Source organism: Martes martes (assembly GCF_963455335.1).
Source record: "Martes martes genome assembly, chromosome: 10".
Lineage (NCBI taxonomy): Eukaryota > Metazoa > Chordata > Mammalia > Carnivora > Mustelidae > Martes > Martes martes.
Window position 1 is genome coordinate 21,661,917 of NC_137898.1, and position 27,561 is coordinate 21,689,477.

The following is a 27,561-nucleotide window of genomic DNA, read 5'->3' on the forward strand; positions in this document are numbered from 1 at the left end:
CTAGGAGCTGCTAACGTTGATCAGGAAGAGAGGAGATGCAGATGCCTGAGGACAAAGAAAAGCCAGAGGACAAACAAGGTGGCCGGGTGGTCCACTCTGCCAATGGGGTCCAGGGGTGAGCTGGGCAGGGATGCCCAGTCAACAATTCTGCCTAATCATCAAAGCAGAGGAAAAAGCACGCAGTTTAAGGATTCACCTGTGGTTTGAGTTCTGGTTCTGCTGCCTGGAAGTCCTATTAAATCATTTAGCCCTTCTTGTGGGGGCCTCAGCTGCCTAGTCTCTACAATGGGAAGAGCACCTCTTTCCTGCCGGGCTTTGGAAGGATAAGGGATTACATAGAAAAAGCTTCCAGGAGACAGTTCCTGGTAGGTTATTAAAGCTCAAAAAAAGCAAAAACTAAATCTGTTTTTCTTCATGCTACATTGTTTTATTTGCTTCCTCTGCTTTACAAGTAATGTTGGCAAAGCAGCTCAGCCCCTAATTCCTAGGGAGGATCTAAGGCCAGTAAAACACAGCAACAGGTCAGTGCAGTCCCGGGGCATCCTTTGCCAGGTTCTGAAAATCCCCGTGCAGTCCTAAACCCTGTACTTTAACTCTATGGCAAGTATCTACTTGTCATTTCAAAAGGGACATTATCTTCGTGGTTTAAAAAAAAAAAAGGTGTGTGTGTATAAGGGGTAGCTCTAGCATTGGGCAGCAAGGAACAAGAGCCAAGACTGCTCCTCTCAGCTGAAGAAGCCCGGCCAGTGGCTCAGGCTGTCGGCTGTCAAGTAGGAACTCATTTCCCCGACAGCCATGGCAGCGATGAGTGAAGAGATCAAATGTGCAGCTGACACAAGGGGAGGCCGTGACCCTACATTAGGAGGGATGCCGTGACACTGGGAACCATCTGCCAGTTCTTTCGTCTGTGGGAGCGGAAGAAGAATTTCCCAATGTCATGCATCAAACTCACAACTGAAGCCGGCTGTACCACCCTGGTCGGTTTTGTTTAATAGGAAAATAGCCAGGAATTAGAAGTTTTATTTGGCTTTTATGGTGATTTGCATTGCCCTCACTGAAAGGCTTGGTGTGATGCTCAGACTTTATAAAGCGTTTAATATTTCTTACAGAAAGGAGCCATCCACATGTAAAACATTAAAAAGAGGCGGGGGGGGGGACCCCAATGCGAAAAGCCAGAAAGTTTGTCAGAAAGCAGGGCCCGCCAGGCCTGGTGTTACATCTGACTTCCAGGGAAGAGCCTGGCCAGTTTTTGGCACTTTACCACCATTGCCAAAGCCAATCCGTCTTCCAGAACAGAATGGAAACAAGATCGAAAGCAAGAAAGCTTTCTATGTTTTCCCAGCAGGCAGCTATGTAAACACTAACTTTCTTGCCCTGTTTTCATCCATTTGATTCCATTTTCTTTCTCTCAAGTTTTCCCTATCTTGGTTTGGAATCAATCCAGCCCAGTGCTCCTAAGAGGTCAAGAAGACATGTGATTTTTATGATGCAAGAAAGGGCAGCCACTCTGTTCTGTTTTGGGAACCTTGGTGACATCATGGACTGTTGAATCTCAGGAGCTCATGTCTAAGAGAGCACTGAGTCAGAAGAAAGCTTTCGTCACAGGGCTCCCGGAACTTAAGGTAAAGACAACTATTAGGTAACCGAGTCTAACCCCAGAGGGCTGCTCCTGCTTCTCACTGGCTTGGGTTTAAATGACTCAAGTCAGTCTCTAGGGGAAACTCATCTATGTGGGACAGCTGTCACTAGCAGGACATTTGCTGCTCTTCAGCCTAAATTTCTCATGACATCACTCTATTACGTCTGTCTCGGAGGGGACAGTTTCCTCTCGTATTACAAGCATCTAGACTGCTGCCTAAAGATGGCTGGGTTACAAGACACGGCCTCCACTCTTTGTTCAGAGGCCTGTAATCTGTCTGGGTCTGTCCCAGGAAGGAGACTCGGTTAAATAAAGTGCTCCTAGCATATGCAGCTTTCCATTACAAAAGCACTGAAGCCAAGATGTTGAGGAGTCACGGCAGGCTTCCACGAGGCTCTGTGAGGCCCCCTCTGTTTGGGTTTCGGCAGCTGTCTGCCTGCGGAGGGCTCCGGGGTCACTGACACATGTTTATATCCTACTTCACAAAGTCACAAGGAACAAACACGTGCGCCTTTACCCCGGAGGCAAAGCCCATTCACAGTGCCTCAAATGAAGCAGGGGGGGCAGGAGAGAAACTGCTTACAGTCAAACCCACCGCGAGCACAGCCACAGCAGTTTTTAATTTGCCTAAAGGAGCTCTGTGATTTCAAGATGTGATTAGGGAGGACCGTTCCCACAGTAAACATAGTATGAACGTGACCCGATGGCTGTCATTTAATAGGACTCCCAAGCCGGGAAGCAAATCCCACCCTTGTCTTCTGAACAGCCTCCCTGCGAGATCAGCCAGACCAGCCTCTGGAAGTTTCTTCACGGCAGAAGATTTGTTCAGTCTCAGCATAGCTTCTCTCTCAAAGCTCTCACCATCACCAACGCGCCCTTCCAGGGTCTGGATAAACTGTCCGAAAGGTCAGGTTTATTCTCGGTTCTCTAGAGTGGTACTCTTTGGGCACTCGATGCTAAACGGAAATATAAATAATTCTGACATAAACACATTTATGAGGACATGGACATATTTTGACTTCATCCCCCCTCAGTCCCCCACGAGCATCAGTAAGCTCTTTGAAGTCTTGTGGAGAAAGGTTTTCTTCTCTGAAGCAAATCCTCCCTCCACCCCCATCACTCCAATAAGCCAGCGCCCTCACACTGAGGTATTGTTTTTATCTTTCCTAATTGCTGCTCTTCCTCGAAGCTTCCTGCCATGTTCCCAAATCTCGCAAGGCAACACATAAATGACTGAGACCAAAGACAGACATGAGATTCTGCTCCCAAGCTAAGTGTTCTTCCATGAACTTGCACACCTTAAAGATGACCCGGTTTTAAGAGAGCCCGGCCTAAGGTGAGAAGCTGTGTCGCCCGGTAGCCACCCACTGGCTATCCGATGCTATTGTAATGAACTTAAATTAAATTAAAAATTCAGTCCTTCGACACACTAGCCACATTTCAGAAGACCAATAATAGCTGTGTGTGTCCAGTGGCTACAACATGGGGCCTTAGAAGATGCAGAATGTTTCCACTGTCACAGAAAGTTCTACTGGATGCCACTGCTGCAGAGGTCCATTTTGACTGTCAGAATCAAAACTTCTGGAAAATGGTGTCACTGTACCACCTCTTGCTCATGATAAAAGCAACTTGCTTTTCACATTTACTACAGAAATGAATAATCAGAAGCCGTCAGGGCACCACCTCCAAGTGAATCCAAATTCCATGCATGTTCTCACCTGCCAGTCAGCTTGTGTCGCTCCTTCCATGATTAACAAGGTCCCATGATCCAAGGGTATCTTCACTCTTTCCACATACGTGTAGTCTCCGTTCTCTTCCTAGAAAACAGCATTCGTTGCACTACGTTTTTTGCTTGTGTGATCAAGATGCAATGGAACCTGGCAGTGGTCTAGAAGTACAAAACTCTCCGCAGCGACACAGTCGGGGTTCATCTACTGGCTCCATCCGCGGCAGCCATCTGGCCTTGGGCAAGTTGTGTCACCACTCTGTAACCTTAGTTTGGGGATGATGACAGGACCTGCCACACAGGGCTGCTGTGAGCCTCCACTGATGCAGTCTGCATCAGTCACCTGGAGACTGGCGCACACTAAGTACAGCGTTAAGGGCCAGATACTGTCATCCGCATCTAAAATGCAGAAGAGCCCATTCTGGCCTGTGAAGGAATTAAGTTATTTATATAAGAACTCTTTACATCTGCTTTATGCTGTGCTCTGTGTTTTGCCACGGTCGGTGTGGAAAAAATGGGCTTTTAAACAAGACACGGTATAGTGAGCTCTCATTACCTTTTTACAATTTCTGCTAATTCACTAATCGGTGCCTATGTTAAAACTGGTTACAACTCTTCCTGTAGCTCCTCTGGTGTCTAGGAGATATAATTTTGTTTCTTTGCAGAACAGTCAACAGCAAGATTTTCTTAAAGAAGGAAGCTCTGGCTTGCCCAGAACAATGCTGCAAACTGAGGCTGGCCATTGAAGCCTTGGAGCACAGACCACAGCTCCTGACCACTTCACACAGAAATGCCTTGTATTTACATCGCCCCTCTCTTCCAGAGAGCTCCAAGTTAATTCACGTCCAGTACTCTAATGAAGCTTCAGCCCCGCCTGCAAAACAGCCAGTAGGTGAGGGTCACTCCTCCTTTGCAGCTGACAAAGGGGTGAGTTCAAAGAGCTTGTCAAGAGTTGAGGCCCGAGCTTCCTGATCTTTCCGCTTCCATTCTGGGCAGATCCACCCATCCGTCTACTTCAGTTCTGATGCAAGGGACTGCATTTAGGTTACTGCAGGATTGATTTCCCTGCAATACTGCGTTTATGTTTATTATTGTAGGGGTGCTTCTGAGAACATAATTATTTACAATGATTTCCCTCAGGAAAAACAAAATCAAAACAATAATGAACTTGCATAAACAGTTTAAGTTCCAGGTCCCAACCCTTGGCAGGGACTTCGTGGAGCACAGTCATAACTTTAACAGGCAGAAGATAAAAGCAATATCTGAAACAACTTTTGGTTTCAGTGACTGATTTCAATTGTGCCTGCCACCTTTTCTTTTCCAGTAGCGAGTAAGCACTGCAGCATTAACCTCTGACCCCTCAGTCAACCAGAGAGTGGTGGGAAGGTGACCCTGTCCTTGGGTGGTCCCGCTGCATCCAGAGAAGCAAGAGAAGGCTCTCTGAAAGAAAGGATTCCAACCAGAGGAGATGCACGTCCTACTGGAGAAAAGAGACAGAAGGGAGTGCATCGTCCATGAGACTTAGAGGGCTCAAGGTTCCCTGATTTAAGCTGCAAAGTCAGCTACCAGATCAAGGTTCAACATAGGGAGGAGCAGATGTTCTCCTGCCCTCTGCACACTGCATACTCTAGGAGTGCAGTGGGACCTTCATCTGTAGCTCAAGCACAGACACAAGGACAGGGACGCAAAACAAAGTAGAGAGGAAAGGCGCTACCCAGACATGAAGCCAAGACTGCGACGAAGATTCTTTGAACAGTAAAAGCATTCCTGGGAGGGAGGGGGCGCCAAGGCCAGTGGAAGAGGAGGGGTAAGCACTGTAGTTCTGCCTGGAAACATGAAGTGGGAACAGAGCCAGCAAGTGAGAGAGAGTTCCACATGCAAAGGGGAAATACCAGCCCCGATGGAAAATGACGTTCCACAGCACCATGTCCCACTTTACGTTCCTAAGATCTGCATTTTCCAATGAGAGAAAGCCTCGGGTTGCTTTTACACATACTACATCCAGTATAATGTTTAGTTGTAACTAAAAGCAAAAGAGGGAGACCCTTCACTTGGGAGAGAGCTACTCCTGATCAGTCCCTGAAAGAGACGCCGATGCCCAGGGCACCCACTGCACGAGGTGAAGTCATCACTCTGCTGCTTGCTATCTGTCCCTTCCAACACCCTGCGCTCAGAGAGCACATTCTCATCTGCAGAAGGAGACAGAAAAGAGGGCAAGGGATTCTACTGAGGCAACAGAGAGCTCAGAAATGCGTCCTTCTTGTCTTGAGGCCAGAGTGCCAACAGAGCCCAGGGCTACCCTTCAACTTAACCAAGACACAGGGAGACTTTTTCCACTCAGGAAGCAGATAAAAGGCCGACAGAGCTCACGTGGCTGTGCTTAAAGGCTCAAATTGATAGATGGATAAGCCATGCTGGAAGCAAGGGTCAGACTGTTTAGAGGAGTGCATTCACAGCCATTAAGCATGGTTAAGTTATCAAAACAGGGCTCTGTGACCCTTCTGATTTACTCAGGTCCTTCTTCAAAACAAAACAGAACACACCCCTAAAAAAAAACATTGCTTGGGATAAAATTTTCCATCCATGATCCCAGTTAAAAGAGGCTTTTCAGGGGCGCCTGCCTGGCTCAGTCAGTAGAGCATGTGACTCTTCTTCTCAGAGCTATGAGTTCAAGCCCCACGCTGGGCATAAAGCTTACGTTTAAAAAAAAAAAAGAGGCTTTTTAGGATCACAGTCAGTCTATAGGGTGGGTTTTGTTGTTGATGATTTGGTTTTCCACACAAAATTACAGAAGCAGATGAAAAAAATGCAAAAAATATATACTCTTATATTAATGCTGACCAACACTCTCCCCACTTCCCCAAGCACAGCCAGTTCATTTGAACACAGAATTATGATTCCCAAGGAGCCCTGGGCCTTCCCAAATTCTATACTCCCACCTCAGCCTATTTGGTTTCCGTTAGGAAAACAGTATTTAGGGGAAAAGTCTGGGTGTATTTGTCGTTCTGTCACTACTAACCATCAACAGACAGGAAACCTAAACATGTTTCTTTTCACTGGAAAGGTAACTTCACGTTTCACAAGCTCTACGTAGGTTCTTCATGTAATTGCTCCTTTCCTGTCCCAAAAACATGCCTTAGAAATTACAACCAACAATGGATGTTTGAAAATCAGCAGCAGCAGAGTTTTTCTCTCTACAGAAATAAAAGTGACACGAGTTCACTAAAGTAAATGACACATGGAAATTACTGGTTTGCTGCCTGCCTTCCTCCTCTCTGATAAACTCCGTGAACAGAGTGTTGTCATACCCTTTGGAAACATGCTCAGCGCCTATTACACACATCAGTACGTATGTGCTGAATGAGGAAGAGCACCAAGAAAATATAATCCTATCATCCAGAATTCATGCAATGCATGTAGAGGAAACATTCTATATATACAATCATATACTTTACATTTTGAACATTATATTGTGAGCATGTTTTTACGCCGCAAATATACGGTATTTCAGAAATGGAGTTATATAATATTCCTTTATATGTACACATCTTTCCTTCTTTACACCCGCAAATATTTTTTGACCACTGTATATGTCAGTCACTGTGCTAATGTTAAGAATATAGCAACGAGGTACTCACTGTTGGACACTGAGATTTTAATACACTGGTACTGCTAAAAAAAAAAAAAAAGAAAAGAAGGGAAGAGAAAGAAAGAAACAGAGAAACAAAGCCTACTACAACTAGATCCCAGGCAAAACATTTCTGAGTATTTTTCTAAGGATAAATTTTCAAAAATGGAATGATGGGATCCAAGGATATGAACTTTAAAGCAGTCTGACTTATACTAGCAAACTGCTTTCTTAAGAAGGTTGTGGCAATTTATTATTCCATCAGGAAAATACTACAGTACCTACGTTCTGGTCACATCACTGATACTGAACATTACCAACTGACAATGATGAAAAAAAAATTGAGGGGAAAACTAACAATTCATTATTCAAACAGGGAGTTCTTTACTAACCCCGTTCAACATTTTTTCACGTGCCTATTTGCTATTTGCATTAATTCTGTTGTGAACTCTCTGTTCACATTCTTTGTCCATTGTTCTACAGGATGTTAGCATTTTTCTTATTGACCTGTAACCACAGACAGTAAGATACTTACCCTTTGTTGTACTTCGTGCAAATACTTTTTTTCTCATTTGCTATTTGTTCTTTAACTATGTTGATATTTAACACAGAGTAGCGCAAAAACTTTTAGAGTCAACTCTGACCTTTCTTTGGTTCTCCTTCATGGTTTTTATGCTTAGCAAGTCTTTTCTCATCCTGGGGGAAGTTAAATATACAACTGCATTTCCAAATTTTTGGTTAACAAAAAAAAGTATACGCTTTTTTAGACTTAACTCTTTCATCTACCTGGTATTTGGCTTCCTCCTCACCCCGAGGCTTCTTTTTGTAACATTTTCCAAATACTTAAACCAAGGCACCCTACCAGACTTTTTGGACAGGATCAACCAATGTATGCTGCCCAGATGCCAGGCATGTTAGGAACTATATGTACATCACTGCTAATGCTCACCACCACCCTGTAAGGGTGGTGGTATTTTCCATTTTATCACAAGCAAAGGGAGCTGCAGGGAAAGCATATCTCTAAGGCAGCAGGCTGGCAGGAGGAAGGCAGGGCTACTATTTGGACTTAGATCTGTCTAGCACTAAAGCTTATATTCTTTCCACTATACTGTGCTCTCCAAGGGATCTCCATTCCTTCTGAAATCCCGTCACATTTCCTGTCCTGATCACATGGCACCCTGACTGATTCGTAAGGGTCACAAACACCAGCAAGCAGCATAAATGAAGAGTGAGCGCAGGATTCGGTGCAGTAGGGAGTGAAGACCATGGAGAACCAGAGAGCATGGGGTGTGCAGACAGGTGTAGCTCTGGCTCATTGTTCCCTCAGGGCTGTCTGATTTTCAAGGTTTTCCAGGGAAGCTAATAAATGGGATTTTTATGTGAAATCTCCTGAGTTAATAAATTTTGCCAAATAATCAAATTTTGTTAAAAACGCTAAGCAGTATAAACAAGTCTGAGGACCAGATTCACAAGAGCTGCCCACCTGTCTGCTGATGGACCCATCGTATGACTCCTTTTATGCCCACATCTTGTCATCCTATCTGGCCTGGAAGCTCCCAATCAAGGCCAGTTGTAATCTGCCTGATCCTGCTTTGCCATTCCAAACAGTAGTACCTGATAGAAAGCTCAGGGCACACATGCAATTTCAAGTATATATTCTTAATCTCAGTGACCCAACTCAAGCAGAAAAGGCCGTTCAAAGCAAAATACACTTCCAAATTAATGATCTCAATTTACAGTGAGACATTTGATTTTCCAAGTCATCTCTGATCCTCTGAAGAGTAGATGAGCTACTTATTTTAAAAAATTCCATCATTTTACAAGAAGATGTTGATAAAAACAAAACACAAATGAGCAGAAAGAACAAAGTAGGAGCCTGCTACGTATCTCTCATTTCCTGAGCTCTCCAGAAGCACTTGACATGCAGTAACTATGATTAGTTTCTGCACTGGAGGCATGAGGGAAGGCTTCGAGACTACAGTGGGTCCCTGAATCCTGGAGAGGACTTCAGTGAACAAGAAGGTGGAGAGCGAGCCTAAGGGAGAGCAGAGAGATGATCTCAAGGAATGGTGCAAGCACACAGGGAACAGCAAGACGCTAAAGGAGGTTGGGCATAGATTATGTAAAGATTTGACAGTCTGACTAAGGAACTGACATTTTATTTTATCTTTTGTTCCAGAAGAAGCAAATAAAGGCTTCTGAGTTGGAAAACAAAGTGATGAAAGCAGTGAGCTCAATCTTGGCTCTCTGCTCCTCTTTAGCTATTCTCTCTCTCTCTCTCTCTTTTTTTTTCAAGATTTTATTTATTTATTTGTCAGAGAGAGACAGAGAAACATAGACAGGCAGAGGGAGAAGCAGGCTGCCTGCTGAGCACAGAGCCCGACGTGGGGCTCGATCCCTGGAGCCTGGGATCATGATCTGAGCCGAAGGCAGACGCTTGACTGACTGAGCCACGCAGGCGCCCCAAGCTATGCTCCTGCTCTAACTGATGACGTGCGACCGCAGAGCTTCCCATAACACCTACATGATGAGTTCAGCGAACAGTTACTGAAGACACGCTGCGCAAGTGGTTTAATAGTGTACTTCAGCCACCTCATCCGAACAACGGGGTTAACGGCTGTACCGACGTCGCGGGATTACTGGAGGGCGGAACGTAACGCACTCAGAACAGGGCCAGGCATAGAGTCCGCACATTTGTTATTTATCATCATCACTTTACTGTTGTTATTCTGACAATTCCCCAAACGATGTTTCTAGCACAAGCGTGTCATCTGACCCGCAGACCTCAACAGCCAGTGGCCTACTTCCCCCCCAGAAGTCTCCAGCATCTCCAACCTAGCATGTGGAAAGAACTCTTGATTCCATCTACATATCCTCTGTAAACAAGGCCACAGTTGAAAGCAGAAATCCCTGCTCCTCCTCCATCTGCGTGAATAACACCTCTACCCAACAACTACTCAGCCAGAAACCTGGGAGTCATTCTCGATTCTTACCCTTGTATCTAAAATGTTAGTGGCAACTTCTACGGCTGCACCCTCAAAAACACACCTCAAGTTCATCCACTTCTCTTCATCCCACTGCCACCACCTTAGTCCAAACCAGCAGCCCACCACCGGCTCTCCCCGCTCTACTTAGTCTTCTGCTCTCGCCGCTCCTCAGACTATTCTCCACACAGCAGCCTGAGCAATCCTTCCAAATACAAACCAGATCATGTCATAACCTCATTTATTCCTACTGAACTCAGAATAAAATCCAAACTCAGAGCTCTAACTACAAGTTGTAATTCTTTCTCTGTTCACTGGATTACTGTCTAGCTCCTAAGACCCTCATGCCGGTGGGCCCCCCGTTTGCCACGTTCACTGCTGTCTGCTCAGAGTTGAGCACAGCACCTGACATACAGTAAGTGGGCAGTTAGTATTTGCGGGACAGAGACAGAGAAGAGAGGAGAGGGAGAGAGATCGACCTCTTCCTGAAAATATCTGGCATCTGGGTATCAGAGAGAAATGAGAGAGAAAAGATGGGAATTAAAGACATGTTAGTATTTTAGACACGTGGTAAATAGAGCCTGGAATACAGATGGTCACTAGGTGAGGGATGAATTCTTCAGCCATTTCAAGAACAAATTAAGAAGATTTGGAAATTGAAATAATTAAGAGAACAGGAAGAACTAAAAAAAACTTACATGTGGGGCACCTGGGTGGCTCAATCAGTTGGGTCTGACTCCTGACTTTGGCTCAGGTCATTTTCTCGGGGTCATGAAATTGAGTCCTGCACTGGGCTCTATGTTCGGCCGGGAGTCTGCCTGGAATTCTCTCTGCCCCTCCCCCACTGAAATAAATAAATAAATCTTAAATAATAATAATAATAATAAAAAATAACATGTGTGAACCTGACCAAGAACAGTGATATCATGAACATAAATGGACTTATCAGCAGGTGGAATTGTGGAGTTTTCTGAGAGAACAATAATAAATCTGATTTTATACTTTCAGGTCAGAAGTCACCTGTGCTGTTATAAAGTGGAAGTGTTCCCCCCACAAATAAATAAGTGGAAATGTCCCCTGAACACATACGACTGATGACTTGAACTTGAGATAAAAGTCAAGGCTGGAGATAAGAGATTCAGAAGTCACTCCACCTTAAGAAGGAACAGTTGAAGCCATGTTTATTAACTTATTCAACCAAAATACACACACACACACACACACACACACACAGTGCTAAATGATGGGGACACAGTAAGACAAAAATGGACCTTGCCCATATGGCATTTACAATCTATAGCCACTTTATAATCTCCTAAAAACTAATTTAAACAAAGATAACAGAATCAAAAATAATCTTGAATGTCCACATCATAGGGGTGAATGTAAAGGAAAAATCCTTAAAGGAGGCAGGGAAATAGCAGTGAGAAAAGTCTGAGAGTAGCTAAAGTAACACAGCATCCCAGCCAGCAGGAAAAAGAGAAAAAGTTAAGAGATGGTTAAATCTCAAGCAGAGAGGGGATGGATACGGGGATCAATACTGGGGACTAATATTACAAGGAAGAACAGAATGATGATCAAGGAAAGGTTCTTCCAGACAATGGCATCTGGATATTAGCAAAGCGGTGGGGATGGACCTACAGGGCAGGTGCTTCAAGAGTGAGTTGTAAGGAAACGGAAACTGCAGACATAGAAAACTTATTCCAGAATTTGTGCCTCAAAAGCAAGCAAGCAAAGAAAAAACCACCCCAGATATTAGTAAGAGTCAAGGAAAGGATTTTCTGAAGATGGTAACAGATATAAAGGGATTTCCCTAGCTCTCCGGTCCAAGGACCAGATACATGGTGGAGCTGTTTGGCGAGTAGTCAAGGCTTTTTGCAGACTGAAATGATCACTGAAAATTGAATGTTAGCCCATGCCACCACTACGTAACCTGCTGAGGGCCACCTGTCCCTCTACTTGCCCTACCTTCCAACTTATGATTATGCCAATAATGTCTCCCTCTCTGCCTTTTTAAAGGATTTATTTGAGAGGGAGCCAGCGAGAGAGCGCACATGCATGTGCATGGGGGCGGATTGCGGGGGAGAAGCACAGAGAGAGAATCTTCAAGCAACCTCCCCAGTAAGTGTGGAGCCTGACACAAGGCTCAGTCTCACAACCCTGAGATCATGACCTGAGCCGATATCAAGAGTCAGACACTTAACGGAATGAGCCATCCAGGCACCCCGCCCAACCTGCCTTTTTTTTTTTTTTCAGCTTGTTTTCGCAATCAGAATGTGGGGTTCCCTTGCCCTTGAGAACCTGGCTGGCTGGCTTCTGGAGGGCTCCAGGGATCATCTAAGCTTGTGGCTATATTTGGGCTGCAACGTTGTTCCTACAGCGCCGATGAAGAACACAGCTGGACTTACTCTTCATAGTGGTAACATAGTGTTTTTTTTTAATCTGACATAAACAAAATACATTACTTATGGAAATTACAGAAAGAGAATAAAGCTAGGAGCCCACAATGTCATCTCTACTTATTACTCTGCTGACTCAAACCACACTTTAAATGACTGTATCCTCAATATCGATCTGAAATACATTACTTTAAAAAGAGAAGCAGCTGTTTCTGAAATGAGATCTGCTAAAGTAAAAGGCTGGCTGGAAAAATACAGATTTGAAATCACTGAGGTTATCTGTCCAAAACAGGTTTAAGCTCATTTGCCACAAACAAATCTTTGCATTTTTATCCAACTCTTTCCTGATGTTTGGCACTGATTCGGCATGGAAGGTTCTGGTGAGATGAGTGAGGACACTAAGGAAGCATGAGGACTGGCACGGGTGATTGGTCATCCTATACCAGGGATACCCGGTGACCTCCATAGTTCAGTAAGTCAGAACTTCACCAAGGTCTTGCCTGGGAGGTCTGGCAGTTGTTCAGTGCAACAGAGGCTCTCTCTGTAGGCAGCAAAAACTTGGCACTGGGGACCAGACTAGCATGAGAACTCCTGCCTTTCCTTCTGGATGGAAACACGTGGAAAGGCAAACAGAGCGAAATACTGCTGACAGTGTCTATTGTCCGGATTTGTCAACATAGTACCAGGGGCAGTGTGGGAGTAAGAAGTTACTGAATTTCAGCAAAAATAAATGTGGCTTTACCCTCACTGTTACAGTCCTTCTAGCAACATTGAATACACATTTGAAACCAGAAGGCTTAATGTAATAATGATTCCATTTTTGGCAATATATTTCTAAGAAATGCAACTTAAAGAAACTGCTATCTTGAAAGAGCTCCCCCGCAACACTGCAGCACCAGAAACAAATGTCACCCATGCCTGACATCCAGCTGACCCCAGCCCCCAGCAAAAGTGCAGGGTTCTCCAGTCATCCATCAAAAACACAAAACTCATTCCCAAACTGTTCCCAGACATGACCTGATCAGGCCTGATCTCCCCTCCTATACCCTTCCTCTGTGTCCTCTGGAATTCTAATCCCGTGATGAGCGAACACCCCTAGTTCCCAACCTCATGTGCTCTGAAGGTTCCCTTGACTTGCATGTCCTAATTGAAACCTTGCTCTCTCCAGGATTCCAAATGCCTAAAGTCCTCTCACATGGAAAGTGATGTCTCTCACATCCAGCCAGCCAGGAGATACTCCATATTAACACTTTCAGACCATTATTCCCATGCCTCTCTTACAAATCCCTGCTCCTCTGAGCTCATGTCATTGAATCTGTTCACCTCTGTCCTTCCCGGCCTTGGTGCACACGAGGTATAACAAGCTCTTAATTGGTCCCCTGACTTCCCATCTTGCTCCTCTCTAGTCCAGGTTCCACACGGCAGCAAATGACTTTGTAAAATTATCCATCAGATCATGTCACTCTTCGGCTTCACACATTTCAGTGCTTCTTAATGGGCTTAAAATCTGCTCCTTCCTGAGGCTCATGAAGCCTCTGCATGATCTGGCCCCTGCCCACTCTCCCCACCTCCCCACCTGCTCTGCTGCTCCACTGCGCACTCTGGTGTGGGGCCTGCTTCTCCTTCCTCAAACTCACTAAGCCCTCTTCTGCCCCAGCCAAGCAGTCATCTACCATGAAAACAGTACTTGGGAAAGAGGAGACCATCACCACAAGGCTTAGGAATAGTTCTTATGGGTATGGCAAGGGGAGAAAAAAATTCTACCACTGGGACACAATTTTAAAAAGTCAAGTTTTACAGACAGCAACCTCTTCAACCTCAGCCACGGCAACTTCTTCCTAGAAACATCGCCAAAGGCAAGGGAAGCAAGGGCAAAAATGAACTACTGCGACTTCATCAAGATCAAAAGCTTTTGCACAGCAAACAGTCAACAAAACCAAAAGACAACTGGCAGAATGGGAGAAGATATTCGCAAATGACGTATCAGATAAAGGGCTAGTATCCAAAATCTATAAAGAACTTATCAAACTCAACACCCAAAGAACAAGGAATCCAATTAAGAAATGGGCAGAGGACATGAATAGACATTCCTGCAAAGAAGACATCCGGGGCACCTGGGTGGCTCAGTGGGTTGGAAGCTCTGCCTTCGGCTCAGGTTGCGATCCCAGAGTCCTGGGATGGAGCCCCGCATTGGGCTCTCTGCTCGGCGGGGAGTCTGCTTCCCTCCCTCTCTCTCTGCCTGCCTCTCTCCCTACTTGTGGTCTCTGTCAAATAAATAAATAGAAATCTTAAAAAAAAAAAGAAGAAGAAGAAGAAGACATCCAATGGCCAACAGACACATGATAAAGTGCTCAACATCACTCAGCATCAGGGAAATACAAATCAAAACCACAATGAGATACCACCTCACACCAGTCAGAGTGGCTAAAATTAACAAGTCAGGAAACAACAGATGTTGGTGAGGATGCAGAGAAAGGGGAACCCTCCTACACTGTTGGTGGGAATGCAAGCTGGTGCCACCACTCTGGAAAACAGTGTGGAGGGGCCTCAAAAAGTTGAAAATAGAGCTACCATACAACCCAGCAATCACACTACTGGGTATTTACCTTAAAGATACAAATGTAGGGATCCGAAGGGGCATGTGCACCCGAATGTTTATAGCAGCCACATCCACAATAGCCAAACTATGGAAAGAACCTAGATGTCCATCAACAGATGAATGGATAAAGAAGATGAGGTATATATACACAATGGAATACTATGCAGCCATCAAACGAAACGAAATCTAGCCATTTGCAACGACGTGGATGGAACTAGAGGGTATTATACTAGAGGGTATAACTAAGCGAATTAAGTCGGAGAAAGACAATTATCATATGATCTCTATGACATGAGGAATTTGAGAGGCAGGGTGAGGGGCCATGGGGGGCAGGAAGGAAAAAAATGAAACAAGATGGAATCGGGAGGGAGACAAAGCATAAGAGACTCTTAATCTCATGAAACAAATTGAGGGTTGCTGGGGGACGGCAGGGTAGGGAAAGGGTGGTGGGGTTATAGACATTGGTGGGGGGGATGTGCTGTGAAATGTGTAAGCATGATGATTCACAGACCTGTACCCCTGGGGCAAATAATACATTATATGTTTTTTAAAAAAAAGTCAAGTTTGGAAGCAGAACCCATTCTTAATCACGGCATTCCTAATCATGGCACATGTAAACATGATGAATCACTTTGGAAAAGGTTGTTCTTCCAAGATTAAAAGGACTGCCAGTGTACTACAAAACTGGGCCATCCGTGGCAAAAATTAATTCTTCCCAGTGGCAGTCAGGGCATGGATTCCGGCTGAGACAAGGCCCCAAGGCAGCAATTGATGATTCCAGCTCCCACAGGAGTTCATGTCTGAAGATAATTCAAGTCCTACCAGAACTACTCAGCTTTATGGGCTCAAACATGTACATTTTCATTTACCCATCCACTGACTCACATTCTCCAAACCATTAAATGGCCCTAGAAATAGGAGCTCAAAAATTCCTGGTCCACAGGCCACGTGTCACCCTCCCCAAGTCTCCCTTCTACTCCCTCAATGAATGCCATTTCACAGGCCAAAGGAATCTTGGGGTTTTGGCTTCACTGCCTTTCATGTTCTTTTCCAATTTCCAAATCTGAAAAGTCACTGTGGCATCTAGCATTTTTAACAGCTTAAAAATTCACGGATTATTCCAGTAACTCTGCTCTCATAAAGTAGCTACCAATTATTACCCCATTTACAAACAAAGAAGAAAATGTAAATGAGGTGGATAGGTGCTTTTTGCCAATATCAGTGACAGAAACAGGAAATGAAAACGGATCTTCTAGATTTCATTTAGAGATGTATTAAAAAGACGACGGTCATCAACAATTTCTTTCTGGTATTTCCTGTAACTTCTCAGAACAGACGCTGTAATCAGAAGCGGGGCTGATTAAGAGATTTGGATGACCGACCAGCAGCAGTGGGGTGCTGGCTGAGGCGGAGGGTCCATCACCACTCCATGAAATATTGCCCCATGTAGCTTATCCAGCTTTCAAATTTAAGCTAGTCAGTATTACAGCATTTTGGATTCTGATATCCTCATTTCTTGTAAAGTCCTGAAAAAATATCAGTATTTATGATCAAACTGACCTTTTCATACTCCACTCTTCCCAGAGCAGACAAAAAAACCAATGCGCAAGGGAGGTACTAGGAACTCCAAGTCACTGGGAGCTCTCAGAGCCTCCACCATTGGAAGTGGTTTTACAACCACCTCTTCTGGTCCTATGAACAGAGTTCACATTCTTCAGAAGGTGCTAGAGAGAGAAGTGGCTTGCGAAATGCTGAACTTGCCTCAACTGACTGGCCTGAGGTGGACAGAAGCCCTTCACATTTTCAGGATTCAGCTGATGAAGGACAGAGCTTATCCATGGGTAATGTGCTAGAATAACAAGGCTTCTGGCATCTAAACCTCCAGCACATCACAAACTTCCTGCTATTATCTAATATCCCCCCAACTCAGCCATCACTGTTTCCATGGTAACCGACAGAGAAATAGCAGCCTGCCAAATGGCTTTTGTAGTTCCTTTTCCAGCTTGTTTTTCCGTATAGAATTAAAGCTAGCTGGGAAAAGAACCAGACTAATCTTTACAGCAGGGACACGACGCATTTTGGAAAGTACAACTGGGTCTGGGACAAGGAGTATAGACAAACTTTAATGAGCCCAGCTTGAAGGAATAAAAAAAGGTTCTTGGTTTCTAAAAACGTGTCCACCGAAGTATATTTGGTAAGCTTTACTTTTGTCTTGAGATAGTATATCCTGACACTGGCCAGTAGACAGATATGGTGCTATTCACTCTGTCTTTAACTGAATTAACAAAAGAAGGAATGGGGTGAATGGAACGGCAAGATCGGGCAAGTTTACTCGGCCACCGTGTACCTTGTTATCATTAAAGGAAATGGTAATTTACTCTAAAATCAAAATGAATGGGCAGGAGTAGACTGGGTTGGACTAGAGAACACTGAAACAAGATTCGCAGCTTGGAGGGGTGAAACGTTTACCCCAGGGACGAGGCCTGCATGAAGCCCGCTGAGCCAACTACATGAATCGGAGGGCACTCGGACTTAGGAAACAAAGACCTCCTTGCCCTCTCAGCACAGGGAGCACAGTGAGGACTGCCGTGTGTAAAACTGGGGCAGCTTTCAGAAGATCAGCAGCTACAGAGGGCGGCCGAAGGTGCCAGACGGCACAACGAACAGCTGCTGCAGGCTGGAGGGGATGGCAGGAAGCAACAACAACAACAAAGTGGCCCCAAACAGATGCTCTTCGGTCTCAAAACCACATACCTGAATAAAGTACACAGAAATCTCATGACTCTTCTATGTCACTTTCAGATGAGAAACTTTGACTCAAGTCAAACAGGTATTTAGCTTCTCCTCTGATAGGTAAAAAGGAACCAGATTTTGAAAGAGATTCCCTCCTACAACCTCTTAACATACTCTGAATGTCTTGTTGACAGACATGAAAATTACAGCCTATAGTGGCATACTAAGTTCGGTTCCTAAGAGTTTCCTGACAGAAAGTCAGACTCCTACAAATTCCGCACAGAAGACTAACGTAATTTATACTTTTTTAATTTATGCTTTTACCTTGAGTTGTATGAATCATGAGTCATGTTCTCAGAGCCCTCACCGGAGTTTAGAAAGAAAAGTAGACACAGATTTGCAAAAACCACTTCCTTTCAATCCTTCAGAAAAGGGATCGTTATAATAAGACAGAGCTGATGTACTCTAACACACATGCCTAATGCTGTCAACTCTAAGAAAGGCTTCTGTGCTTCTGCTTTAGCTAGATTTGTGCAGCCCTAGATTTTGGAATCTGTTAAAGAAACCTAAATGAGTCCTTCCAAAAGTTTAAACTTGGGTCTTGTTTACCCAAGAATGGAACTTACAGCTTCTGGCGGGGGGTGGGGGGGGGGGCATTTTTAAACTGTATTCAGTAATGCATGATGATAATTTCCAATATATTAACCTTCAATTTTCCCATCTTAAACAAAAGCCAGAACTGAAGGGATATACAATTATATCAAACTCAGTCATAGTTTAGATTATGCAGGAAGCCAAGACTTACTAGAGTCAATAGCCGGAGGTACGGTACTGACACCTTCATACTTCCTCCCAGATCTGTGTCCTCAGCCAACTTTGTTTCAAGATCTTGGGTGAATTTTCTTTTTTCTTTTTTTTTAAAGATTTTATTCATTTATTTGACAGACAGAGATCACAAGTAGGCAGAGAGGCAGGCAGAGAGGGCGGGGGCGGGGGGGGGGGGTAGAATAGGCTCCCTGCTGAGCAGAGAGCCCAACGTGGGACTCGATCCCAGGACCCTGGGATCATGACCTGAGCCGAAGGCAGTGGCTTAACCCACTGAGCCACCCAGGTGCCCCTCGGGTGAATTTTCTTACTTAGGAAGTCTATATTTTTATTAAATCAGCCATCATAGGTATATTACAGATTCCCTGGCCACTGGCAGATAATTAAAGGGACAGTACCACATTTTTAGTATTTCATGGCCTATGCTTTCACTACTAGACTCATCAAAATAAACTATAAGAAGCCCTGAGAAGATAAAGCTTCAGTATGGGCGGTCTCCCTCTTAAACTGAGATTTTCCTCCAAACGGCTGCCTTCAAGGCTGTGTGGCAGTTGTATTATCCATCCACTAATTAACCTATAACAGACGTCAGGTATATTACCAAGAAAGAGCTCTTGGTCACCATGAATAATGTTTTTATATAAGAAAATGAAGACCTTCGGCTGCCTGGAGGGGAAAGGGAATGGGGTGTATCCTGGGCACCAGAACACTGCTAATGCTTAATGGCTGGAAACTGCTTCTACAGTAAAACTAATTATCCAGAAAGCATGCTTTGGGAATCCTTAGGCTTCAAATCTATAAATAGGCCAAAAATGTTTTTAAAAGAGGGGTGGTGGTGGTGAATGGATGTGTGTAAAGAAACAGTAACTGAGCACTTAAAATACCTGGCAACAAAGAAAAAAACGCCAAGAACGAGAGGCTAGGATTACACCAAACGTTACACTGCATCTAGCACAGCTTACGTGCCAGTCAGAGAGGGGGAAGGAGAACTCCCGTAGGAAGGCACAGCACCAGCATGTGCTAGACCATAAGCTCCAGGAGGGAAAGGGGGACTTTATCTCACTCAATCACTGCTACTGCCCGAGCTCCCATGACTATGCCTGACAAAAAAGTTGGTGTTCCTTAGGCCCGGCTTGAGAAGAGGACCTGAACTTAAAAATGAGACACACGGTGTTCCTCTGCTGTTCATATAACATGAGTCTTCCCAAGGGCAAGATGAATTATTCACATAATTTAACTGGGTTTTAACTGAGTGGAAGGCTACATATAAAAGCACAACCATACTCGAAGAGAATATGGCAAAGGTAGGGTTGTCTGCTTCTCAGGTGGTACTCCTGGTGTGTGAGAAGGCTAATCACCCATGTGATTATTCCAAGTGCTGAGGAGCGAGTTCACCCTGTAACTCACTGGCAACTGACGAGCCCCCTGCTGACTCAGACCAAAGGAAACCTAATCGATGGAAATTACACCAACAAAAGCTGCTTAATGGTGTAAATGCAAATAACACAATATGCTTCAAAATACCATGCTTGGAAACTGAAATACATGCCAGGAAAATAGCCTGGCCCATTAACTATGTTCTTAGAAGCAGCATATCTGATGAAGAACAGACATGAGCCCTGACACACTAACTATTTGGTCTGGATTAGGTCATATTCTAAACACAGCCTTATAAGCCCTTCTGCAGACTGGGTCTGCTTTAATGTGATAAGCTAAATGATCAGGAAGCTTGGTAAGAAAAAGACACAAAGATAGTAACATAATCTGGTAGAGGTTTGCTCTTTTGAGTTCCTACTATTCTATCTATCTTAGTTCTAAGGTCCTATAATTTTTGGATTTAAGAAAGAAAATTAATGGTCTTCATGTCCCTCAAATGTCATGTAATACAGGTAAAAGCTGGGACGGAAAACTAAAGTCATTACACAGTTTAGTCCCTGCTTCTCCAAACGTGGACAGACCACCACCTCTGATAATTTGGCTTGAGTATCTATTTTCTGAAAGAATTACAGGTTCATCTGTATTTCAGAAGATGACTAAGAAGGCAAGGAGGATGCTTACAATGTTCCCTCACAGAAAAGAGGCAACACGGCTATGCAGAAGACTTACGCACGACAAGGTCCCAGGGGCATCTTCCTCATACCATCTTCCTTTCCCATCTTGCATCTACTAGCTTGAGCCTTCCCTTTATAAACTCTCCTTCACAGCATTTATCATAATTCTAATTATTTCAATATCTCCTATGTCCATGAAGACAGGGATTGTGTATGGTCCTTTCCACCCAATGGAAACGGGCCCCTGGCACCTGGCAAAAGGCAAGCAGTTTCTGCTGGGTAAGATGATGAATGAATGAATGAAGGGAGGGAAGGGAGTCTAACGTTAACCATGGGGTAGGCAATCAGTTGAAAACATTTCAACAGTAAAACACGTACTCCCATTCTCTAAATCTGAACACAGGAGCTTTACAGGGCGCTACTCTTTTCACAGAGTATTAGAAGGCAGGAAAAACATAAAGCGAATACTCACTGGTGGGGGTTTCTTTCTCATCTCAAAAGTGCGTGTGGCACCAAAGCTCAGTGAAGCGATGACGGGACATCTCCCTAGCGAAGGTTCATCATCGCTATGCCAGTCGACACTGTCCTTCTCGTTTCGGTACAAATTGCAGAGCAAGGAGTTGAAGGTGTGGCCAGTGTTTTCTTCGATTTGGTCCTTCAGTGTGCGCAGCACAGGATGCCACTGCAATTGGGAGGCCAAGAGAAAGGGCAGAGATGGTTCCCATCAGACACAAGGTGGCAGCCACAGGTAAAACGGAAGGCAGGGTAAAATCAGTCATGCTACGAACAGGGGCATGGAGTAAGCAAAACGCTGGGAATGCGACAGCCACAGGCAAGAGGAGTCGATCCCCGCCTGTTATTTCTACTTCGATGCAAGCTGACCTCCACGATTTTATTAAGGTACTAAACTTGGTATAGCAATGTCATGAGGACCAACCCTCTCTTCCCATCTCATCCTTTCAGTCCGTGCGAAATTCATGACCCTCACAAAGCAGCAACTGTCATCACAGTCAGTCAGTAAGGAGGTAAGCGGAGCGCGGAGCCCGGCTTGCCGCCACAGCCGACGGGCTGCCGGGGGAATGGCAGATACAGACTGAAGTCTGAGGAGGGAAACAACTTTCCTGCTGGGTGGCCCTCTTCATTCGACTCCTATTTTATCACGAATGACAGAATTGCTTTTTTAAAAAGATATTCAGTATTTCCAGAGTGGCTAACTTCCTAAAAATAGAACCTAAGGGAAAAAACATTCTACAGAATAGAATTATGACGTGGCCTTGAAAAACACCTGGGCCATGAGCTATAGACGGTTTACAGAGATGCCACAGCCCTGCCTCCTGAGCACCCAGTCCACTCGTGTGGTTTGTCTCTGAAACGCATGTCTTGCCACATGCAGTACAGAAAGCTATGACCCCTGACCTTAGATTGTAGCTGGGAGCTACAATCAGCATAGCTTGTATTAGTTCTTGTTAGAACTCTGTCTTCCCACCACGAAACCTCAAGTACTTTACAGAACTTGTTTTTTTTTTTTTTAAATAAAACTTCCTTTCATGACAGTTGTCCTCACACCCCCATCAAAACTTAAAGACCTCAAAACTTCTGTTTACATGGGTTACAGCTATGATGTTTATCATATTAAAAATTAAAACCTAAAAGTTAAACTATTAATTCATTTTAAAAAATACAAACACATGACATGTTAACATAAATGTTATTTTACAAAAAATAACTCTATTTTCCAATACAAAAAATTGGCATGAAGAGAGTGGCACTGTTTTGAAAATCTCTTTAATGTTTGGCTTCACTGAAGAGAGGTGATTCTCACATCTACTTCTGCATTCAGTCTGTTACAATATGTTGTTTTTGCTGAAGTATGTGAAGAAAATTGGCTTCACATGAATATGTAGTTAGAAAAGGGCAGGAGTCTTTTCCAGCCTTTCCAAATAATTGTGGATATTCTTTGCTATTACACAAAAACTCAACAAGTACTGATTTCCTAAAGGTCAGCTGCAGTGTGGAACTGGAAACCACACCAACAATTACATTTAAATCTACTGGTCCGGCTTGCAGTTCAAATGAGTCTTTTCATCTTTCATGATTCTATAACATCAAGCATTGGTCATGTGGAAAATATTGATCCAATGAGTAATACAGACAGACATTACTGTTGACACATTTCATTATACAATATTAAAAAATCACATCCATTAATATCACCACTGATCTCATCAGAAAAGACTAAGTAACAGAAAGAGGTCAGGATCAAAGTGGCGGGTATGACTTTTTCCAAAACTCTAATTCTCTTGAAAACTCAACTTTTATAAGTAACAAAATCTATCCACTGTTTTCCTTCAAGGGACACTCACTTCACTCATTTATGAGAAAATGGCAACCAAATACTCAAGCTGGAATAACTACAGTTTGTCTGCTAGTTGTTCTTCCAAACAAAAATGGTCCACAATAGAAGTGGGCAGTTCAGCTATGGCTTGAAGAATCACACAAGTGTTTTGCGCCTTGACAACCATCACACTTGGCTTGTAGCAGGAGTGCTTTATGCATACTTTCCATTTCATCAAACTATTAGAGAGACATGAATCCAAACACTGAGATTTAATAAAACTAATAATGTTTATTGCTTTGAGGAACGTTCTTAAATGAAAACAGCCTTTTTTTTTTAAACCGGAAGTGAATGGTGGTGAAGAATACCATGACTACTAGTAAAGTTTGATGACAATGACCTGACTGATGCTCAAGCACCAGAAGTTTTACCCACCATAACTTTCGTATCATCAGTGAAAATTCGACAGAGTGAAAACGTCACACACGCCAAGTATGATATAAATAGTTTTGACCTGTGCACTTCCCAAAAGGACTTCATGGACCCCTCTAGATATCCACTGATTCTATTTTTAAAACTCCACCTTACAGAACACCTTCAAAATCATGTTCTATGTATGCTTGTGAAGGAAAAGATGTTCAGCAAAGGAAAACATAATATTATAAGTATATCCCATGGCTACTGTCAGGTAAAACTGCCAAGCAAGCATATGTGGGAATCACTCAGCTTTGCTGTGATGTAGCAGTCGTGGTAAGCTGGGATTCCTTATTACAGATACTAGCATTACATTCTGAGCAGAGAATTTTTAAAAATAAACAATGACAACAACAAACCAAACTTAGATCAGTAAAACAGAAATGTTATTAAACTAACCTATGTTCTAGAGAATAAATTTCAAAGGGAACTTTTCCTAATAATGTTAGCAAGCTGTATTTCCTATTTATTTTATGGCTTTAAGCTTATCTTCATGGAGAGAAAGATCAGATGCTAGAATTATACACTTAGCAAGAAAAACAAGAATGTAAAAGAGGAAGATAGCTTTTTTGCAATGTGACTGAGAAACTAATTAGCACTTCCCTGACTTGCTTAGGGACTGAGTACTGTGATAACTCCAAGTTTGCTTTATGTTTCTAAGTGGGTATATATTTTTACTGGTTATTTTTGGTGGTGAAGTAAGGAGAAAAAAAGGGGATAATGAACTAGAGGATTAATTTAGACTCTCCAACCAATACTCTATATACAGATCCCTCAGAACTGAATGTCTAAATTAAAATTCAGCATCATCTCACTGTTCAGTGAAGACATTCTATCCTTAAAAGACATTTGAGGAAAAGAGTATGAGAAAATATGAATCACAGAAGTAAAAGGACCTATTCAGTGGCTTTCAAAAAGTGTTTTGTAGAGTCTTAGGTACCACAGAGGTGTCTCTGGGATTACAGTAGGAGAAAGGAGAGGTCAAGCTGGTGGGACTCCCAGCCAGTCAAGGCACTTCTTTATTTTCATACACTGGGTTCATATAAGATTTAGTTCAAAAAAGACTAAAAGAAGTTTAATAACCTCTGACTGAATTTGCGCCTGCGCTTTGGGTTATTAAGCTTGAGGTAATAATTCAAAAATTAAACAAGTTAAAATTATATAAGAACCCCAACACACATATATACCTTTAAAAAGTCTAAGAGGCATCTCTTTTGATTTTGTTCACAGTGCCACATAAACAAACTAAATCTTTAACCAATGAATACAAAGTTATGAGCCAGCCAAATTCAAATGAAAGAATTCTGATGACCTTAATATCCAACAAAAAAGCTTGTTTGAATAAATTATGCTATGTACATATAGATTATGGACTACTACACAGCTATTAAATATGATTTAAAAGAATACTCAATGATACGAAGACATGTTAATGATACAGTTAAATGAAATGTACTATACGTAATTGGTATTTTTATAGACAAATTCTGTTTATTTCCTTAAAATGAAAAAAAAGGGGGGGGGGAGGGAGGTGCGCCTGGCTGGATCAGTTGGTAGAGCATGTGACTCTGGATCTCAGAGTCGTGAGTTCAAGCCCCATGTAGGGCATGGAGCCTGCTTTAAAAAATAAAAAGACTGGAACCAAACATTAGGTGGAAGAATTACCCAAAATTTTAATATTCTTCAGGATTTTCTGTAGTTTCTAAGACTTTTAAAAATAAATTCATATTACATACATTATAAGAAAAAGACTGTCATTAAAGAATTCTTTTGAAGAGTTGTCAAAATGTCCTCAAAGCATAAGAGGCCATACTACTCAGCATATCTGATGTGCCTTATGTTTATTATAAAGCAGGGGTTTTTAGCCAAGGGCAGTTCTGCTCCCTAGCAAATGTCTAGCATCTACTGGGTACAAGTCAAGGATACTGTTAAACATCCTACAATGTACAGGACAGCCCCAACAACAGGGAATTGTCCAGCCCAAAAACCACTAATACCAAGGTTGAGAAATCCTGTTCTAAAAGATTAACTAAAATGATGGGAAAGAACTTCTTCCCTAGAGCCTGTTTAATCCTCAACTTCTCTGTTATGACTGTTGACAAGAAGGTAAATTAATTCTGACAGAAACATGGCCAGCCATCTGTTGGATTGGTCTAATTCAATTCTCTTCGTGTTTCCAAATCAACCTCAGCTATAAAGGGTCCCGACACTTTCCTGGGTCATATTCTAAACGCAGCCCGACAAACAAAAGCATGCAGCTATCTTTTCACGTGAAAAAGCCATATCCGCACTCCCACTCCCATCAATATTTTGTTCCCGAACATTTTAGTCAAGTGGGAGTTTATTATTACAAATTACTAGAAGCTCTAAAATGTGTCATACTTCTGTTTATCCCAATGTCATAAGCAAAACTCCATTTTCTTCAAAGTCTCGTTCAGTAAAGCATAAGATTATTTGCCAAAGGCAAGATTCCAGGAACTAAACAGGGAGCTATTTCTTGGACCTTAACTCTATCCTTTGGACAAGCTTAATTTATATACTAGAATCTCCTTGTCTACTGTCATGGAAATTTTTAAAAACAAAAGAAACAGTAGAAATAAGCCAAACCCACGATAAGATTTCCAAAGTCTAAGAACTGCAGCCACAGAATGAGTACAAAGTCAACAAGAAAAACACCAGGTTTTTTTCACAAATGGCAAAAGAGCCTGAGAAATGGAAAGAGATGTTCTGACCTCACTGGCCAGTCCTAAGAATCTGGTTCCAGAGCAAACGTGTACCAGGGTGTACACAGAAGGCTATGGCCAGAAAAGCAGGCAAAAGGGAAAGATTTGAAGAAATGGCTCATTTTTCTGAAATCCTTAAGCCCAGTTCCTGTTTATTCTAGCTTCAATTTTTTTCTCATCGTCAGAGTTCATCTCTAGATCAAAAAACACAGGGAGAATGATAAGCACAAAGACTCAGTGTTTGAACCCAGAGGATTTTTGCTACTAGGAACCATCATGCAACTCTGCAAAATAATGTACTATTATTTTACAGTACTCTACATTTATAGTGCATAGTCTATAAAACCATACCAACAGCAATATTCCAACATACGTGAGGATTTGGTTCCATAGTGATTCTTGAATAAGTGTAAGGAAGTTCTCCATACCATGCTGTAAGTCTTGGTTGCTTGTAAGTTACATCTAAGAAAGAAAATACAGGGCCTTTGAAATGGTTTAATGCTACTTAAGGTGTGCCTCCTGAGCGCCATGCAATGTGCAAGAAACTAAGAGAAATACAAGGGCAGAGTAAAGATGAGCTCTGACCCGGGGTTCCACACATTCTTAGAATACACGGGATTTCAGGAGTAGAGTGACTCAGAGTTCAAAGAAAGAAGACAAGAGAAGGTATGCTGGCACAAACCATAGCAGCAAAAGCTCTGAGGTGAAAGTATATATGACTTGTTTGTGTCAGTGAGGACATAAGCAAGAGTGGAGTCAGGGGCTCCTGGGTGGCTCAGCTGGTTAAGCAATAGCCTTTGGCCCAGGTCATGATCCAGGAGCCCCAGGATCGAGTTCCACATTGGGCTCCCTGCACAGGGAGTCTCCTTCTCCCTCTGACCCTCTCCCTTCTCATGATCTCTCTTTCTCTCGCTAATAAATAAAGAAAATCTTAAAAAAAAAAAAAAAAGAGTGGAGTCACACTGCAGAGAACAGTTCAGATTAGAGAGGGTCTAAAAAGTGCAGGTTATGGAGTCTGAACCCTTGTAGGCAGGAATCTGTGGCACCAACATCCACACAAAACAAGACACACTGTTCATCCACGTGCCACCTTTTGATTTTAAGAGAAAAGGGTTCTGACCAACCACAGCACAAAGTTGATAGCAGTCAGAAGTTTTTGATGTCCAATTTATCGAGAAGGGAGTTATCCATAGATCTGCTGTTTTTCCCCACAAATGAAATCAACTGCTATAATAAGAACAATAATGATAAAGGTAGCTAACATTCACCGAAGGCTTACCATGTACCAGTCATTCTGCTAAGCACTTTTCATGCTGTATCTCATTTAATTATCACAACAACCTTACGAGGTAGGTATTATTATTAGACCATTTTACAGATCAGAAAACCAAGAATCGAGGGGCGCCTGGGTGGCTCAGTGGGTTAAAGCCTCTGCCTTCGGCTCA

At 43.1% G+C, this 27,561-nt stretch overlaps 1 protein-coding gene across 9 annotated transcripts in view; it reads right to left on the reverse strand.

The window, feature by feature from the left end:
- Positions 1-27,561, reverse strand: part of ALKBH3 (alkB homolog 3, alpha-ketoglutarate dependent dioxygenase) — a 72,331-nt gene that overhangs the window by 32,856 nt on the left and 11,914 nt on the right. For 6 of the 9 annotated variants that reach the window (XM_080816961.1, XM_080816963.1, XM_080816962.1 and 3 more), the window contains exons 7-10: positions 26,490-26,578; positions 21,057-21,266; positions 3,358-3,456; positions 968-2,595 (exon numbers count right to left, since the gene is read on the reverse strand). In XM_080816961.1, coding sequence (XP_080673087.1) covers positions 2,503-2,595; positions 3,358-3,456; positions 21,057-21,266; positions 26,490-26,578 — 491 coding nt within the window. In that variant the 3' untranslated portion in view covers positions 968-2,502. Of the gene's footprint in view, positions 1-967; positions 2,618-3,357; positions 3,457-21,056; positions 21,267-26,489; positions 26,579-27,561 lie in introns of those variants that run through there. The other 3 variants (XM_080816966.1, XM_080816968.1, XM_080816967.1) reach the window with 3 other exon arrangements.